Source organism: Chaetodon trifascialis, chromosome 11 (genome assembly GCF_039877785.1).
Source record: "Chaetodon trifascialis isolate fChaTrf1 chromosome 11, fChaTrf1.hap1, whole genome shotgun sequence".
In the NCBI taxonomy this organism is placed as follows: domain Eukaryota; kingdom Metazoa; phylum Chordata; class Actinopteri; order Chaetodontiformes; family Chaetodontidae; genus Chaetodon; species Chaetodon trifascialis.
In genome coordinates, this window is record NC_092066.1 from 914,066 (window position 1) to 930,702 (window position 16,637).

The 16,637-nt window shown below is 49.8% G+C and overlaps 1 protein-coding gene across 1 annotated transcript in view; it reads left to right on the forward strand.

Annotated features, from left to right (window-relative positions):
- Positions 1-259: 259 nt before the first annotated feature.
- Positions 260-16,637, forward strand: part of lamc1 (laminin, gamma 1) — a 39,084-nt gene continuing 22,706 nt past the window's right edge. Inside the window, exon 1 of the mRNA XM_070974331.1 lies at positions 260-943. Within this exon, the coding sequence (XP_070830432.1) occupies positions 571-943 (373 nt within the window). The 5' untranslated portion in view covers positions 260-570. The remainder of the gene's footprint in view (positions 944-16,637) is intronic.

Genomic DNA, 16,637 nt, shown 5'->3' on the forward strand with positions numbered 1-16,637 from the left:
CGTTTAAGTTTTAATCCTGTTATCGTCGTCGTGGATCGTCAGAGGTCAGAAAGTGAACAGCTTCATTTTAAACTGACTGATTATGAACTGATTGAATTAACTGATTAACTGACAGCCTCTTTTTAAGTGCTTCTTGCTTTCTTTCATGTTAAATTGAAGAGAAATCTCATCCTCCGGACGCTCTCGCCTCTTTTCTTCTTCTTCTTCTGCGGTTTTCTCGGCGCTGACGCGGAAGTGGCCGCGGTGTCCTCTGCGCCGCAGACCTGCGCAGTAGCGGACTGGGTGTAGTCTGGAGTCTCGTCTTTTCCTGCTGGAGTTGTTGCATGGCGGCGGACACAAAGAGCTGAGGCCCGAGCTCAGACCCTCACACAGCAGGACAGCCGGGACACGAGCTCTGGACGCGGCCTGGAGCGAAGACGAGCTGCCGCCGCTGCGTGTTTTCACTGGATGCTCGTAGCTGAATCCGCGGACGTCTGTCGGTAACCGGAGAGTTACCGTAAACTTTGGACAAGTTCAGGGAGAGTTTGTGTCGGAGTGTTTCTGCTCGAGAGGACGGACGAGGCTGGAAAAATGCGAAGTTTGATCCGGGCTCTGGTCGCCTGGAGCTGCCTGGCGGTGTGTGTCCGCGCCGCAATGGACGAGTGTTCGGACGAGCGGGGCTCCCCGCAGCGCTGCATGCCCGAGTTCGTCAACGCCGCTTTTAACGTTACGGTGGTGGCGACCAACACCTGCGGCTCTCCGCCCGAGGAGTACTGCGTGCAGACCGGCGCCACCGGGGTCACCAAGTCCTGCCACATCTGCGATGCCCAGGACCCCCGGAACCACCACGGCGCCGTGTACCTGACCGACTACAACAACCAGCAGGATACCACCTGGTGGCAGAGCCAGACCATGCTGGCGGGCATCCAGTACCCGAACTCCATCAACCTCACCCTGCACCTCGGTAAGTTCCCCGCAAACATCCACTTGTCTCCGTGCGAGAGATCCGCCGCGCCGAACCCCTCATGAAAAAACCACAAATGAAGGTTTTCCTGTCTACAGTTAAAAGCAGATACCCAGATGAACACAGCCACATGTATTTCCTACATTTTATGGCATCGTTTTTTAACTCGGCACCCACTGAAAACCATCAAGCCGTTCCTTATTTAGAGAATTAAAGCTTTACAGAGCAGCTTCGCCTCGGTCGCTCGGCCGTCACACATCTAAATCCACTTTACCGGGCAGCAATCACCAGCTGTGAATATTTGTCATTTGGTTTGGCGTGAGACTGTGTAACACAGTGTTTTTACAGCTCAGATAAGTTTTGCAGTTGTGACTGAAGGGTAAACTTAAAATTGGCGAAGTTTTCTCAGGAGTTTGGTCTGACTGGTGTACGCGGACAGCGGCTGCTTAACTCTTGACGGAAACGCTGCTATGCTGAACATTTTATCTCACGTGAAATCTGAAATAATCGCTAACAAGCTGTAAGATGTCAGTGAGCTGTTTCTGAGTGTCTGTGTCTTCAAATGATCACAGTGTGTTAAAGTTGGAGCTGGAGGTCGGTGATGCAACTTGGAAACTTTGGGAATGAGGAATTTTTGCTGCCAGCAGCGAAGCATGGAGGACATAGTTTTCATTGTTGGGGGTGGTGTGTGTGTGTGTGTGTGTGTGTGTGTGTGTGTGTGTGTGTGTGTGTGTGTGTGTGTGTGTGTGTGTGTGTGTGTGTGTGTGTGTGTGTGTGTGTGTGTGAGTGAGTGTGTGTGTGAGAGAGAGAGAGAGAGAGAGTGATGGGGGTTTCAGTTATTTTCTGACCTGACTCAGGGTCAGCAGTCACAGCACCAGTTGTGCTTCCTGCTGCGCCTCCATCACGGTCACTGTGTTTGACAAACTGCTCAGACCTCCAGCAGACCTGCTTTCCTCCCTGCAAACAGTCAGAGGTGTGAAGTTAGCGGCCCCTCGGATGGGGTTCAGGCGTCCTCTGAGGACAGCCGGTCTCCTCAGGGACTGAGGGAAGCAGAGTTGTCTTCATATGAATGAATATCTTTTGGTTTTGGATGGTTGGCCGCACAAATCTTGACATGTTAAGACTTCACATTGATTGAATAGATGCATAGAAAGAGATGATTTTAAATTGTCAGAAAATTGCACAGGGGTTGGCTGGTGAGTAAACACTTGCTGTGCTTGGACTCAAGACCTTAATGAGGGTTTCTAAAATCGCGATTCCAGCCCTGCAGGGACCTTTTCTCATGGCACGGTCCCTCAGACGTCTCTCTCAGCGGTCTGTCTTTAAAAAAAAACAAACTGTCTTTGTGTAGAGGAAAATAAAAAGATGTTAAACTTCAAACTCGTGTGCTGGTTAAGGCCATGACATGCGGCTTGTCGGTGTTCTCCTGCTGTTCTTCTTTCAGCTCTAATCAGTCACATTGATCCGCCAGCTGATTGATTGAAGTCATTTGTAACAAAGTGAGCTGAGTATCTTTGAGTTTGGCTGTTCAGACCTAACAGGTCCTTTGAAGATGTGTTCATGGACTCTGGGAAACTGTGACTGTTGCTTCTCAGAAATGAATCTACCAATCAGAGGGGTTGTTCCTCGCTGACCACAGTCTCTGTTTTGGCGGTGCTCCTTTTAAAGATACCTGTGTTTGTGAGGGCGGCGTGCCTCGGGCCTCCCGGCAGCACCTCGCATTCCTGAGCGGTTCAGTCATGCTGCTGCTGGGAGCTGAGCTCAGCCTCGTAGCCTCAGGTACCGACCGTCTGATTAGAGCTGCTGTGGCCTCAACGCCTCATTCTCATGGAAATGCTTTTAATTACACACTGAGTTTTCTCTCCTCGGGCGCTGTTTCTTGGTCGGCTTTGCGTAATTAGAGCTCAGGCGTTGTTCTGCTGCCGATAAGCTGAGGGCCGAGCTCAGGTGTGTCATGGAGGCAGGTTGGAAGGCAGCAGGTCTGAGTTCGTTCGCTGACCCTCTGGAAATGCTGTGGAGTGGGTGCTGTGCTCCGTTTGGTCACTGGTTTGCAAAGCCCCACAGATTTCGGGGTAATGAAGTCCTCGTATTTAAACATGCAGCAGAGGTTGCGATTGTGGAATTCTGTCTTTCGGTCGGTTGTTGAATGTTTCGTCAGCTCGACAGGAAGTAGCTCCTCGACTGTTTGCTGAATGTTTGAGAGCTCGTTGAGTTTCCTCAACAGTTTGTTTCCTGTTTAGAGGATTTTAAACATTTGGCCCTTTTCTGTCAAAATGATTTAGAAGAAACCCAGAAGGAGGCGCAGTGAACAGGGAGCCCGCGGTGGAGGTGGTCGACCCCCCGCGGTGTCTCTGATCCTCCATGAAGATCCACGTCGTGTCTGATCGAAGGCTCTTCTGTCCTCGTTCCTCTGCTTCAGGACCAGAACTGATCGCTTGCTGATTATTGGCAGATAACGATGCAGAGTTTATCGTGAAGCTTTCAGACCTTAATGATGATTGATGATGAAGCAGCTGGACTCATCAGCTTCATCCGGTGAACATAACTTCAGACCCATTTAAACAAATTCTAGATAATGGTGAGAATTGAGAAGTCTGGATCGATTGATGCCGATATCAAATCAATACTTCATCAGTACCGTTCTTTGACAGACATTCATTGAACAAAGTCTCCAGAAAAGTCTAAAATGAGACAAATTTTGAATGAAGTCTGGAGTCTTTGAACAATGGCGACTAATCAGAGCGAGATGATCAATCCTACGAAGCCTTTGGTGTTTTTGGTGCTCGCTCGCTGTCACGGACATATTTCAGTCGTTAGCAAAGGATTACTGAGGTTCGACCTTGGGCCCGGTTTCCGCGTCCCGACCCGCTGAGTCGTGCGCTCCCTGAACGCTGCGCTCGATAAGGTTCGGATCGAGGCTGTGATGCCGCCACCATTAATCTCAGGAAATGCGGCGTGTTTGTGGAGCTCAGGTCTGCTCGTCTTTCTCAGCGTCGGGGTTCCTTGATGTGGCAGGAAGGCGACATGTCTCGACTCGACTCAGCGGTCTGAGCTGCCAAGTTGAGGACGAGGACAACATGAAAGAGCCACAAAGAAAAGATGTGCAGGTGGACGTAGATGGACGTCCTCTTTGACCTACGTTCAACCCATGAGGGAAACCAAACCTGGGCAGGTCATCAGTCACCTGAAGTCCTCGTCAGGCTTGTTCAGTTCACTTTCAGAGGTTTTCTGCTCGTTGCAGATGGACTGTGGAAACACAGGAGTCTGAGGAGTCACGTGAAAACAGCTGGACTCACCCGCCTGAGTGGGGGAGGGGGGGGAGTTACTCGCTTCAGTACCTGAGAGTCTTTGAAGTCTCAACATGGAGACAAAACATCCCAGAATCCTCCACATGATAAAGAGGTGAATCCTCCACCGGCAGGTTCAACGTGACCCAAACGCCGAAAACAGCCTGAACTGGAGCTCCACAATCAAAGGAATTTTAAGGGGAAATTTAAGGGTATTTGTGGGGGTTAAGGGGATTTTGTCTCTTTCATCGGCAGCAATAAGCCAGCAGTGATTTCCAGAGCCATCGTCCAGCTGTGCAGCTCTCATAATCTCTCCACATCCCAGTTTCCCACGCTGAGCTCATTCCTCAGACGCACAACAATGAGTGCACAGCAGCTGACGCACGGAAGCGCGCACACACACACACACACACACACACACACACACACACACACACACACACACTCAGATTGGTGTAATTTGCAGCAGCTGGCCTCAGAGGAAAAACACGGCTTGTCTCTTTTATGGCCTGAGAGGAAGACGTGAAGCAACTCAAGAGGCTCTCAGCGGGGTTTTCCCACAGTGCACTGCTGCCTCTGTCTTCTTCGGCGTGTCATTCACATGCTCAGCTCTGATTGGCCACTTGTTTCCTGATGCTGTCACGGTATTGGCCGGTGATCTTTCTGGCATGTTTAATGTCTAATGTCTGAAGGTGCTCGTGCTCGCAGAGCCGACTGCTGGTCCTGCGTCTGCTGTCAGACCAGCTTCTGGTCCTGGTCTGGACAGAACCATTCCACACTGCAGTACAGGAGACTCTGACTGGACCTGAACGTTCCCAGTTCGAGTCCCACCAGGACCTGGACGCTGCTGGCTCTGGACTCCTGGCCACTTTCCACTTCATGTTTGAATGTGAGTGTCAGTCAGCAGCTTTGTGCCGTCAGTGAGACTTTTTGTTGGAGCTCCTCTGTGGTTTTACGTCTTCGTGGAGACACAGGTGGAGACACAGGTGGGGTTGAGTCCCAGAGGCCTCGCCGGGCCTCCGTCAGAGTTCAGGAGCAGTGTGAGCTGGAGCAGGTGGAGGAACAGGTAGAAACAGTTTGTTCTCCAGCCTGACCTTGAGGCCTCGGGGGCTGTCTCTTTGTTTCACTGACTGACATTCGAGGGGCCCCGAGCTGAGGCACCCCCACCCCCCCGAGCCACACATGAATATTCAGACCTCTTCAGATGAGAGCTGAACAGTCTGAAGAGTTCACCTTCACCAAATGAGGAGCAGCTTTTCTCTGCGGTACAGCAACATGGTGGCTGAGTGGGAAGTCAGGCGAGTCCTGCCTGTACGAGACGCTGCCAGCATCAGGTCATCCATTCATTGATTGATCGATTATTTGAAACCCCCCCCCAAAAAAATGCTAAGTGTTTTTGCGTGTAGTATATAGTGTGTAGTGTGGCAGCATGAGGGCAGACAGCAGTTTGTATTCGGAGTGTTTTTAAAACAAAGATGGCCGTCAGACCTCCTCAGACAGGAAGAGGAAGATGACAGACATCTCTGCAGGCCAGCTGACTTTTGTGTGTTTGTGTTTTTCTCAGTGTGTCTCAATTTCTGAGTATTTTAAACGATCACAGAACGTTCAGTTCAGCTCAGTTTTCTTTTGATTGTCCTGCGTTGAGGTTCGAATGTGCTTTCAAAGCGTTCTCTCTTGTTTCTACAGTTTTAAAGGAACTCCTGTTGATGAATAAACTTTTTATCTAAACATTTAAAGATATTTAGTCTAAATGTCCAAACCCCACTTCAGATCAGAGGCAGGAGGCTCTTTGTCTTTTGTCTCTTTGACATGGAGGAGCAGGAGGAGCGGGAGGAGGAGGGCACTGTTTCTGTGTGGTCACTGGATGTTTCACCCCTCTGATGCTGCCTGCATGTGAGGAGTAAAACACAGGTGCATGCTCAGTGTACCAGTGTACCTGCATGGTCATGTGACATGTCTCAAGTGTTCAGATCATTTCTGATTGGACGCTGAAAGGTTCATCTGCATGGAGGTTGTTTGGATGCAATGAACACGTGGCATGGACATAGCCTGCAACATGCTCAGAGGAAGGTTTCCAGGTGCTGAGGGGTCTTTATTTGCCCCCCCCCCCAAACACACACACACACACACACACACACACACACACACACACACACAACAAACAGCCTCCTTTTCTTCACCTCCTGATGTCGAACCCGCCGCTCTCTGTTTGTTCTCTCATCACGCTTCGCTTTGAAGTACAAACTCAACATTCTTGTCACCGTGTGCTAATTAAAAGGCCTGTGGTGCGTTCAGGGTCACTGCTGCACTGTCACACAGTCCTGACAGCACAAGTCCCATCTGCCCCCCAGGCTGCGGCGGCCATCTTGGTTTTTGGGAATGTTTTAAAGGTGAATTAGTGAGTCAGTCGATGTCAGCTGAGTGGAAACAGTGTGATGGGCGTTTGCTCATCTACATCTCCATGGGGCATATCCTCATCCTCAGCTGTCCATCATGCAGCAGGTTGTTATTAAGCCGACTTTATTCCTGTTGACATCTGGATCAAACCTTCACGGTGGATGATAAAGTCACAGGAAGTTGTAACTGTAATTACAGCTTCGTCGCTGATACTTTCCCACTGATGAAGGTTTATTATACCTGTGCTGGCTGGAGGCAGTGAACGCAGCAGCTTCACTTTGTCTGCGTGTGGAACAACAATCATGTTGACTGAATGTGAGCGGTCAGCAGGTCTGTCCGAATCAAGTGGAGAGAAAACGGATTCTTTCAGTCTTTCTTCCTTTAGATTAAACGCGCGGATGAGTCGACTCATGACGGCTCAGACTAAACACTGGATACGATCTGCAGCGTAAAGTCAACATGGAGGTGTGCTGTGAGGAGGGCGGGCTGAAAGACGTCTGTTCTGGTATCAGCTGTCGGTCTTTAAAGGATCAGTCTGCAGGACAGGAAGTCAGGAAGACGGAGAAGCGTCATTGGCTCGACTCACAGCCGTAAACTGCTCAAGTCCGTTTGGGCCTTTTGCTTCCAGACTGCCTGTTCGACTTGGTTTGCTTCGTTCTGTGTGGCGATGCTGCTGAAAGCTGGTGGGTCGGTGCATTCAAGGACCCTCTAACATTCTGAGAGTTTCAAGTGTCGGCTGTTGAAATAACCAAATTCACATGACCCAGTTTACAAAGACATTCCTCTATGAAGACCCTCATGGTCGCCCGAGGTCAGCAGGAGAGAGAGGCCGGATCCACATCTGTTGCTGCGTTCAAGAACAGTCTGCAGTTATTGGAGGTGGGGAACAAAGAAGTTCACAGGCTTTCAGCTGTGGACGGAGACCTGGATGACTGATGAACAGCTGAGAGATTAAAGCTGAGAAGTGATTCTTCTTCTGGAGAATTACAGTTTACCGTCAGCGTGATGTGACTGAAGTCAGGAAAGAAAAAGGCAACAGGAAATCAAATGAAAAGGGTCCCTTCACCCAAATTATTAATAATTAAATCGTCCGGGGGGGGGGGGTGTCTAGTCCAAATCTCCACACACCAAAACTGAGAGGTGACAGGAAGTGAAAGGAGAGCAAGATGGGGGGGTTAATCTGCCATCGATCGATGAATTGGTGAATTATTTCAGTGATGATGCTAACTCAGAGCTTTCTGGAGCCGACTCTCTTTAAACGTGTTTTTCCAGAATGGACTCTGGTCCGCTCGCTCCGGCAGAACAACAGTTCTAACACAGCCGACTGCCGACCGAGACCTCTGACCTTTGACCCGACGGCAAACTGACATAATGAAGCATTTCCTGTCCTGCGGCAAGAAAAAGTCACCGTGGGAATTCAGCTGGGAGAGAGGCCGCTTCCAACCTCAGAGGAAGCTGAGCTGAAGTGTGTTAAAGCAGCGTGGGGGGGTTGAGGGGGCTGAGAGGGCTTAGAGGGCTGGGGGGGCTGAGGGGGGCTGGGGTCCTGGTCCTGCTGAGACGCTGTGATTTGCTTTGCTCAGGAAGTGATTCGAGGCCCTGGGGAGAGCAGAGAAGGGGGTTTTCTGTTATTATAGACGGCGCAGAGATGCATTACAAGGACAAGCAGATGCATGCAGGGTAATTTTAGCCCTGCTCCTGGGAGGAGGGACGGCGGTGGAGGAAGAGACGGAGGGAAGCGGGACTGCTTTTCAAAGCAGAGTAAACAGATAATTATGGTGAGCTCTGCAGACGTGTGGACTGATTTATTCTCAGCTTGAAACGTAATCGTCGCCTTTGTTTGATAATCGAGCAGATGATGGAGCTGCTGGACGTCCAGACCTCCACCTGGACCTCCGCATGTGTTTCTATAAACACAGACTCCATAGCTTATTGTAGGAAAACCTGAGTTAAAAATTCAGTACGAAAACACCAAGGCTGCTGTCCTCCTGGCCCCGCCCCAGCCTGTGACATCACATGTGGGTGTTGCCTAAAGTGAAACATGCTTGAAGTTTTATGCAGATTTATTTGTTTTTGTTGAGCTTCAAGCTTCTGTCGAGGCTCAGATTCAGAGTGTCGGTGATGTTCAGGAACACGTCGGTCCAGAGTCAAATCTACAACACAGTCCAGCATTTCCAAAGAAGAAGAATCCGCCAGCAGATCAAAACATCTCTGCCGTCTGACGTCGCTTCCATAGTGAAACGTTTCACAGTAAATCTGTCGGTTAAGAGATGCTCACTTTGATTAAACCTGCAGAATGATGGTCAGTGTAAACTCTAAAAATGTCCCACTGCTGGATGATAATAACCCTTCACCCCCTCCTCCTAAGATAAGTTTTATCTTATCTTATCTTATCCCTGCGAGCCGTGCTGTTGGTGTCCATGCAGCTGTTGTCTCCTCTGAACATCCGGACGCTCGCAGGACGAGCGCGGCTCTGGGCATCGTCCTCTGATTTGTTTGTTATCTTGGCGTCTCTGCTGAGGTGGTTTCTGTAAACCTGCTGCCGCTGCAGCATAAACACCCGCTGGCCTTTTATTTACAGTTTTCTCTCCAAAACCGAACCTGAAACCAGGCGAGCTGGAAGATGAGTCAGCACCAAAGCCTGGAAGTCAGCTGGTTCAAACAGAGCTCAGAGCACAGCTCGATTCTTGTGTTTGTTCGGCAGAAGAAGTGCGACATCAGCTGACCTCAGACTGGCAGCAGCACGTTCAGCTTTTTGTGTGCTGTCTTTGTCTCAGATAGAGCAGCAGATAGCAGCCGATCGTCCTCAGGCGCTGAAGACGCTCAGTCATTGTTGGCTTGTTTACGTCTGCAGACGCTCCTCTGATGTGGTTTTTAATCTGCTCCAGAGCTCCAGCAGATTTCCACCTTTCTCTGCAAGTTTACACTCTTTTATTCAAAGACAGAGAGGCTTCAGCAGGCTTTCAGCTTCAGTTTCAGATTCAGATTCAGATTCAGATTCAGCTTCAGCTTCAGCTTCAGCTTCAGTTTCAGATTCAGCTTCAGATTCAGGTTCAGGTTCTCCTTCGGTTCACGTTGGATCCAGCTTTCTCCAGCAAACACTGGTCTTTGTTAGACGTCCCCAAACTCCCTTTTAAAAACCGTCACTTTTCTTGTGATGCTTGAGGAAAGACTTTAGAAACACTTTATGAAACGTTGATGGCGCCTCAGTCCGAGTTTTTAGTGTCTTCTGGTAAATTCGGCATGAAACTGAATCTCTGAAGTTTGAGCTGTTTCAGGAAACATCCAGAAGATTTCAGGTGAGCATTAGTTGAAGGATTATTGTTCATTTCACACAACAGAAGCTGCTCAAATTTGGATTGTTTTTAAACCCGTCTGTCCATCACAGAACACCCTCAAACAGGAAGTCCTGCCTCAGAAACAGTGATTTTGGTCAAACCGTCCTTTGATCTAAAGATGGATGTGATGAACGGGGAAGTTTGGTTTGATGAAAGCGTCTTGAAAGGGTCGCAGCTCGTGTCCTGACAGAGCAGAAGAAGCCTCTGACTTGAAATCAAAGCCAGTCTGGATAAACGGCTCGTGTTTGAGGGGACGTGTTTCAGGAGTTCATTGGGTTTCAAACATCCCCCTGAGAAATGTGTCCTCTCGTTCAGGACTCGGTGTCAGCAGCTGTGGACTCTTTGTGAGGCCTGCTGGGGGTGGACTCTGCATCCTGCTGGGACTCTTTGTCTCTGATAATGAGGGCTGTGTTCGTTTGTTCCTGATGTCCTGGTGTGGTGACACCTCGGGGCGGGGCGGCTCTTCTTTGGTGGTCCCTGCTCTCAAACCTCCAGCAAATGCTCTGCTGTGGGGGCGGGGGGCTCGGCCTGAGCCGGTCTGATGGGAATCTGGTTCGGGGTTATTTTGGGCCTTAAGGTGGACTGCTGGAGTTTGTGAAGCCTTGTTTCTCTAGAACTCATGCAGCGCTGAGCAGATTCCAGTCCTGAGTTCTGATCAATGGGTCAGTCCAGGATGGCGTGACAGGAAGTCATCTGTCAGATAATACTGTAACCTTAAAACATGTTCGTGATTATTCAGCAGCTTTCATCAAAGATGTCCGACTGAACTTCAACCTGCACGAGAAAATCTTTCATCTTCAAACCCAAAGCACAAAAAAGGTCAAAGGTCAAAAATCAAACATTCAGTTCAGATTAACTTCCATTAAATAAATGATGACAGAGCAGCTCAGCGCCTCCCACCTTCACTCCCTTCCTGTCTGCCCTGCCCCCTCTCCCACTTAATTGGAAATCCCCCCACCAGAAACACACACACACACAAACACACAGAGTCTATATTCATGGCACTACTCAGTGTTTCTTCTTCTGTGTTTCTTCCTCAGTGTTTCTTCTTCTGTGTTTCTTCCTCAGTGTTTCTTCTTCTGTGTTTCTTCCTCAGTGTTTCTTCTTCTTGTGTTTCAATGGGAGGGATCTTACGGCAGATCTGAACCACATTAGTCCAATGAACCACTAGTTGTTCATTAAAGCTCTCTGTCCTACAGCGGAGACCAGCTGAGCGCTTGTTAACGCACCTCTGATCACCTGCTTCATGTCTGCAGGTGTGTTTGACTTCAAACTTTCCTGAGACTCTTTATCACCAGCAGCTCTTATCAGCTCTCTCTCTCTCTCTCTTACTCACACACACACACACACACACACACACACACACACACACACACACACACACACACACACACACACACACACCTCTGCTCCACATTCTCACCTCGGCCTCCAGCCTGCCACTTTAATCTCCTGTCGTCCAATCATAGCACTCGGGTGTGTTTATCCAACAGAAGAAGAGATTACGGTGATATCAGAGGCTCCTGCAGACGCCGTACTCACTGCGGCCCCTCGCCTCTCCGTCCTCTCTCGCTTCATGTCGTCTGTCCACACGGACCAGAGCGTGAACGGGACAGGACGTTCAGGTGTGTGTGTGTGTGTGTGTGTGTGTGTGTGTGTGTGTGTGTGTGTGTGTGTGTGTGTGTGTGTGTGTGTGTGTGTGTGTGTGTGTGTGTGTGTGTGTGTGTGTGTGTGTGTGTGTGTGTGTGTGTGTGTGTGTGTGTGTGTGCGTGTGTGCGCGCGCGCACGAGCTCACACGAGCTCACACTCGCTCAGGTTTCCTGCTGATAACGGTCTGACCGATGCCCACAGGGCTGTTCCTGTGTGGAAACCAAACACACCCTGGTGGTTGTGTGCATTCCTCTGAATACGAGTGGGTTAGACATTAACAGAGACGTGAATGTGTAACAGCTTCAACTGAACCTGAGCCTGACCGCTCTCACCTGTGTTCTGCTCAGGCTGAACCTCAAACTGGAGGATGAGATTAAAATTCCTCTCAGCTGCACAAACATGAGCAGAGCGCCGAGTGAGCAGAAGGCTGATCCACCTGCAGGTCAGGGTGAGGAGAACGAACACACACAGGCATGAACACAGAACAGCCGATCACAGGGAAGAGCTCTGTGTGTGTGTGTGTGTGTGTGTGTAGAACCAGAACCAGAGTCTGCATCTGAGAGGATCAGGGTGGTCTGAGCTTCCTCCTGAACGACTCCTGAGGACGTCTGTCTCTGAGTCAGCTGGACGCAGGCTCAGTGAGAGCACAGGTCCAGGATCAGTATCAGTCCAGTCCATGTTGAGGAGTTTGAACTCTGCTGCATAGCTCACACCCCCCCCCCCCCCCCCCCCCGACAGAGCATCCTGTCCTGTCGTGTGTCGTGCTTGTGTTGTTGTGTTTTCATTGTCGGGGACGGGATCACAGTTCACACCTGTAGCGAAAACAGGGTTGAGCTCTTTTCTTGGTTTCCTGCTCATCTTCCTCACTTGTTCACAGAAGCTCTCTGCAGATCTTAATCGCAGGACAGACCGTCTCAGAGACAGAGGACAGGTTCAGTTCAGTGTGTTTCAGTGTGGAGAGTCAGGTTTGAGCAGCAGGAGTAATCAGATTACTGTGACCTCTGACCTTTGCCCCCGCTCGGCGCCTGCTGCGCGTACTGTCAGGGATGTGGTTACTGTGCCTCCGTGTGAGTGTGGGTCCTCTGCAGATGGTGGTCTTGTCCTCAGATGGAGGACGAGGTTCGCTCATGCCCACGCGTTCAAAAGTCAAAGCGGCCATTGTTCCTCCTCCGGAGAAGAATGCGATGAGGTCATGGGAGGAGATTTAATTGGACCGTGCTGCGAGGCGGGGCGTTCGTCCCCCGACCTCCTCCCTCTCCACAACAACTGTAACCTCCTTCTCCCGACCCCAAGGCCGACCCCGAGGCTCCGCTCCATTGGCGGGAAGACGATTCACAGGAATGCACTGAAAAAAAAATGTTGCGTTTAAGGACTGATGGTCATGTGACCACGAAAACCTTTCAAATTAACAACCTGCAGCCAATAGGAAGGAGGTCAGAGGTCAGATCACACTTCACTGCTAACAGCGCATTCATGTCCTGATTTTGACCCGATTGGATGGCGCTAGCTGTCTTGTAGAGGATGTGATGTCTCTCGTCTCTTTACAGTGAAAAATAAAGTTTTTTCCAACGTCCTGAAGGACAGCGGAGCTCATTAGTCCTCTCAGGAGTTGTGTGTGAACCTCCCCCGTCCTAATCTGTCCTCCTCAAGGACGTCTTCCTCGTTAAATCTGTCTTCTCTCTGTGGGAAGACAAACATCTGCGTCTCTGACCTCTGATGAGGATCAGACCTTCTTTATATGGACATCCAAACTTGGTGTTGTGGACAAACATGCTGATATGGTGGAGCGCAGACGTGTCCTCTGACTGGTATCTGTGCTGCTGTGTCCTCTGCTGTGATCACGCTCTTCTTCATCTGCTTGAACCGGCGAGCTTTGGTCCTCCTAACGTCTGATGATAGGACAGACAGCAGGAATCCAGAGCGAGGACACGGACAGGTCTGCTTTAACCTCTTTGTCTCGTCAGCTTCCTCTGTGTTGTCCAGAGGATGTTAAGAAGGACAGACGGGATTTCAGACTCATTCCTGTTTTTAATGCTGGCAGAGGCCTCAGTCTGTCTGTCTGCCTGTCTTAACAGGACAGACACACACTTTGAGTTTGGCGTGGACGGCTCGTCCTGATGACTCCAGCAGCTGATGAAGAGCTCAGAGGTCAGAGGTCAGCTGGCAGGACTCGTGTCTGTTGCTCACGGACACTTCAGCAGGGTCTGACAGCCCCCCCCTCCCCTCCCCCCCAGTCAGTTGTCATGTCTTCCATATCTGGGCAGGAAAAACTCCCAGCAGCCCTCTGTCTCTCTCTCCCTTTCTCTCTCCTTGACATGAATAGCCTGTGTTGCTCGCTCGCCCTCTTTTCTCCTCTGTGGACTCTGTCTGTCTCCGTCCATCGCTCCGTCCGGCGTCACTGCCCGGCGGAAACACATTCCAGCCGGTTCATTCCTGCCGTCACCCCCCCAACCCTCCCCAAACAGTCTTAGAAAGAAAAGTTCCTTCCCCTGAACGGTTGGAGGCTCTTTTCATGTTCAGACCTGACTCTGGGCCCCCCGAGGAGGGTGTCCCGGGGTCAGCGCCCCTCAATAGACGCGATGCTCTGCTTAAAGCAAACCGGGCTAATAGACGGCGTCAGCGTTGTTTCTCAGCGGCGAGGCTTAAAACTGAAAGCTGCTCAGTGTTTGGAGCTTTGACTTAAAGGTTGAGTCCACGTTTGTCTGAAGACACTGTTTCCAGGTCAGTCAGTCAGCTCTGTCCGTCCACGTCGTCTCCGTCCTCTTTATTCAGGGTTCAACAGATTCATTTAAGAATCGTTTCAGCTCTTCTTCATCATCTTGAACAGTAACGAGCGCTTGGTGGACCTCCTCTGCCCTGAGCTTTGCTCCTCAGGCACCAGTTCTCTATCCCCTGCAGACACTGCAGAGGACACACTGCCACGAATTACGTAAGCTAAATGTGATTATGTGCCGTCGATGCGTTAAAGATGCAGTTATCTGTTGGACTTCACTGCCTTTGATTTCATTTCTCGTTTGATATGAACGTTTGTGGGCTTTTATTTTGGTAGATGCCTTCCTGTGCCATTACCAATCCAATCCATTTTATTTCTAAAGCACAATTTTAAATAAACACAAAGGTTTCCAAAGTGCTGTGCAGTAAAATAAACACAATAAAACATAATAAATAAAAAGATTAAAGAGATAAGAAGATGAAATGATAAAATATCTATGCACATAAAATCAAGGACCTAAGTGGTGTGAAAAGCCAAAGAAGAAAGGTGCGTTTGAAGAAGAAGAGGCCTGTCACCTCTCCAGGTGTTGTCCTCTGAGCTCAGCTCTGTTAGAAGTGACGGAGACGTTGAATGAAGTCTGGATTGAAAGCTGTCACTCCGAGCCGCTCGTGTTTGAGGTTTTTGTCCGTGGTCATGCGGGACGAGAGAGTCAAAGCATACAGCATCCTCTTTGTTTGCGCTCCGGACTGTAAATTCTTCTCTCGTCAATACAGCGATTGTTCCGAAGAAGAGACAGAATTCCTCCAGCAGACACTCAACCACATCGACGATGCTTCTCTCTGATTGGTTAATCGAGCGCTTGTCATGGTGCACATGTGGAGGGAAAAGGCTGAAGACATGAAGACGCAGTCAGTCTCAGTCCACAGCTGTCCGTTAACTGTGCGGCTTATGAGTCACACTCTGCTCTGATTGGTCGTGATCATCGGGGTGCGCAAAGACCTTGTGTCTTCTAAACACTGGACAGCACTCTGTCTGTCCTCAGCGTGTCCGTCTAATCTGACTATAATCTGATTCTTTTAGTTCTCAGTAAATAAACTGAGTTTTGTTCATTTGAGGCAAAATGTGACCTGACATTCGATCAGCCAATCAGCGGCTGGTGCTGGTTGAACTGGTCGTTAACGGGTGTCAGTCCAGATGAAGACTGAAGGTCAGGCAGCAGCAGACAGAGCTTTCACAATGGAGACAAAGAAGTCGTCCCGTCATCTTCATCGTCAGCTGCTGCAGCGTTTCAGAAAACAGGTTCTTCCTCTCCCCCTCTGAAGTGTTTTTGTCATACAGCAGTTTCACGTCCTCCACGTCTCCTTGTCCAATCGGAGTGTCTGGTCTGGTCCCAGCAGCCAGCTGGGTTCAGGGCTGAGAGCTCTTTGTGTTCTCGCTCTCTTCCTCTGATGCTTTTGTCCTGTCGGTGAGGATGTGGAGGCGTTTTTTATTAAAGATGTCAATGGCAGCCTGTTCCTGCCGGCCGGTGTTTGTCCCCCGCTGCAGAGACGCCGCTTTAGAAGACGCTTCACGCTGACTCTTTGATGTGAGGCCAGAGAGTTTTCAGAGTGAAGAGATGCTTCAGGTCCCAGTTGTTCAGGATCTGATGGAGATAAAATGATCTTTGTTCTGGAGCGTCGACCTTCATTTGGGGAAATGTCCAAAGTTCTGCAGAGGAAGCACACGAAGAATATTTGGATTTCCAGACATGAAAGCTGTAAAAGTCTAAGTAAACGTGTGGTCTCATTTTCTGCTTCAGGCTGACAGATTTAACACCTGGAGTCTCTCCTGTGGCCGCTGTGGTCTGAGCTGTAGTCTGATTGGTTGAGTTTGACCTGCAGGCTGCCTCCTCTTCATCATTTGAACTGGAGCTCATCTTCAGCTGCACGACGTCATTCAGCACTGTGCTGCATCGGCCAATCACGTGGCTATTAACAAGCGCACGTTCCTTCACATCTGTTGCTCATATGAAGTGTGTGTGTGTGTGTGTGTGTGTGTGTGTGTGTGTGTGTGTGTGTGTGTGTGTGTGTGTGTGTGTGTGTGTGTGTGTGTGTGTGTGTGTGTGTGTGGAAAATTACCTGAAGGTTCCTGAAGGTGTTGTGAAAAAACCCAGACTTCCTGTCACATGACAGGAAGAGAGCAGCTCATCCTGTCAGCTGCTGACCCATTAATTAATTTATTGATGATGTGATACACCCCCCCCAGCGCCGCTCAACATGTTGTTTTTAGAGTGGTGCTGCATTCACTGACCAGTTGATTCCAGTTTCATACAT